At 42.5% G+C, this 2,025-nt stretch overlaps 1 protein-coding gene across 1 annotated transcript; it reads left to right on the top strand.

The window, feature by feature from the left end:
• The first annotated feature begins 427 nt into the window (after positions 1-427).
• LOC139143343 (heparan sulfate glucosamine 3-O-sulfotransferase 1-like) lies at positions 428-1,663 on the top strand. The gene has a single exon (XM_070713587.1). The coding sequence runs from the start codon at positions 428-430 to the stop codon at positions 1,661-1,663; it is 1,236 nt and encodes a 411-aa protein (XP_070569688.1).
• Positions 1,664-2,025: the final 362 nt, after the last annotated feature.

Here is a 2,025-nt window from a genome sequence, read left to right as displayed (position 1 = left end):
AAAAGAACGATAGCGGTAACTGACTTGTACTTATCGAGTTTATTCTTACCGTTGTACTGAGAAAAGTTCGTTAACTTAATCTCTTTTATGCGTTCTCAAGGTCGTGAAATATCGAACCATCATGAGAGTGTTAGGGAGGCTTTGGAAAATATACGGGCGCTTGGGGAGACTGCATTGTAGTGTTATGGACGTATTTGATCCATTCGTAGACAGTTGCCACGGAGATGAAAATTAAATCATCATGATGCAATGACAATTTTCGTTTTTTGAGCATCAACAGAGGGTTTCTTATGGCAGAGTGAGAAGTTTCTGAAGATAAATCCGATCGAGGTCATTCCATTAAATATTACCTCTTCATGGACTTCTGTTGATTCCGATGTTTGTCGACCACTGATACCAGCGGATCAAGGTCTGTGAGAGACTGACAATGGTCCAGTGCAAAGCAGACTGCAAGTACCCATGCGATGAATCGGAGCCGCGCCGGCATCCAACGGCAATGGAGTGGAAATATATATTTAGCATGAGAAACCTAACTATTTTTGTGGCCTGTGCTGTTGCTGCACTAGTTTACATCGTTTTAGACACCGTGGATCTGAGGAACCACTTTAAAAAGTTGTCCGTCGGAGAAGGAAGCAATATTTTCCTGGATCAGAACGATTCTTCGTCCATCCATGTCACAGCAAAAACTACCAGCGACATTAAGTCTTTGTATGGGCGCCTGAACGTTGAAGATTATCTTCAGATTCGGTCTTACAACTCTTGCTACAGTTTGACGGATTCGGCGAGTCCCTTTGCACACAGTGAAGAAACGCTTCTGCCAGACGTAGAGAGGCAACATCGCGGCTGCCGAAAGCGGCTTCCAGACTTTGTCATCATTGGAGCAAAGAAATGTGGAACGGGCGCGCTGACTTATTTTTTGAACACACACCCAGGAATTGCCTGGGCAGGACGAGAAATCCACTTCTTTGACGCAAACTACGACAAGGGATTGTCCTGGTACACACAACGTATGCCTTACACAACAGCCAAGCAGCTCGTATTTGAGAAAACACCTAAATATTTTGTTTTTCCGCACGACGTGCCCAGGAAAATGTACACTGATCTGTCTCCGACTGTGAAAATAGTTCTTATTCTCTGCGACCCTGTTCGTCGAGCCGTATCCGATTTTCTTCACGAAAGTCTCATACGTTCGTCAGTAGGACAGCGCATGGAAACCTCAAGAATTCCAAATCATTACTTCTTGGCTACGAATTTTGCAGAGTCGGTCATGGAAAAATCCGGGAATTTAAACTACTACAACGAATTAATCGACACTGGAATATATATTAAGCACATACTGCGATGGTTAGAGTATTTTCCACCGAGTCAGATACATGCTGTTGATGCGGGGTTATTCAAATCTGATATCGTCTCAGAAATGCAACGACTGGAGAAGTTTTTGGAGGTACCAGCTTACTTTAATGCAAGCCACTTCTACTACAACTCCGACAGCGAAGTCTATTGTCTCACTTTCCCAATCAAAATATGCCCATCTGCAGTACATGGACGGACTTTGAGAACAGCCGATGAGAAGGTATTGCGGGTGCTACGGGAATTCTACAGACCCTACAACCGGCATCTGTCGAAGCTACTCAACTGGAAACTCACGTGGATGGATGGATAAAGAAACTGGACGATGATATTATGGTAGAATGCGCCTCGGGGACAGATATTCGAACTCTCAAACCTTTTCAATTCTTTCCTGATTTACCACTTGTGTGGGTTCATTTTAAAGCTCTTTGTATAAAAAAGTTTCACTGTCTTAGTTTTTTTTTTTTTTTGAAAATCGAAAGTTTTATTTTTGCCCATAGAGTTAACACAGGGATGGCGGCCATTTTGAATTTCAAGTACCGATAAACCTTGGAAATTTGTTTCTCTACCACAAAAAATTGCACGGTGACCCTCGGTTTTTGTTCTTGATTTTGACAATGAATGGTTGAAAGCTTGAGGAAATTTTGAGCGAAAGTTTAAGTATTTTACTCTCGA

The sequence above is a fragment of the Ptychodera flava genome, chromosome 1 (genome assembly GCF_041260155.1).
Source record: "Ptychodera flava strain L36383 chromosome 1, AS_Pfla_20210202, whole genome shotgun sequence".
NCBI classification, from domain to species: domain Eukaryota; kingdom Metazoa; phylum Hemichordata; class Enteropneusta; family Ptychoderidae; genus Ptychodera; species Ptychodera flava.
Note: the sequence above shows the minus strand (reverse complement) of the source record. Positions and strands in the feature narration are given on the sequence as shown.

Coding starts and splice junctions, on each gene's coding strand:
- LOC139143343 (XM_070713587.1), top strand. CDS start 428: ATGGTCCAGTGCAAAGCAGACTGCAAGTACCCATGCGATGAATCGGAG.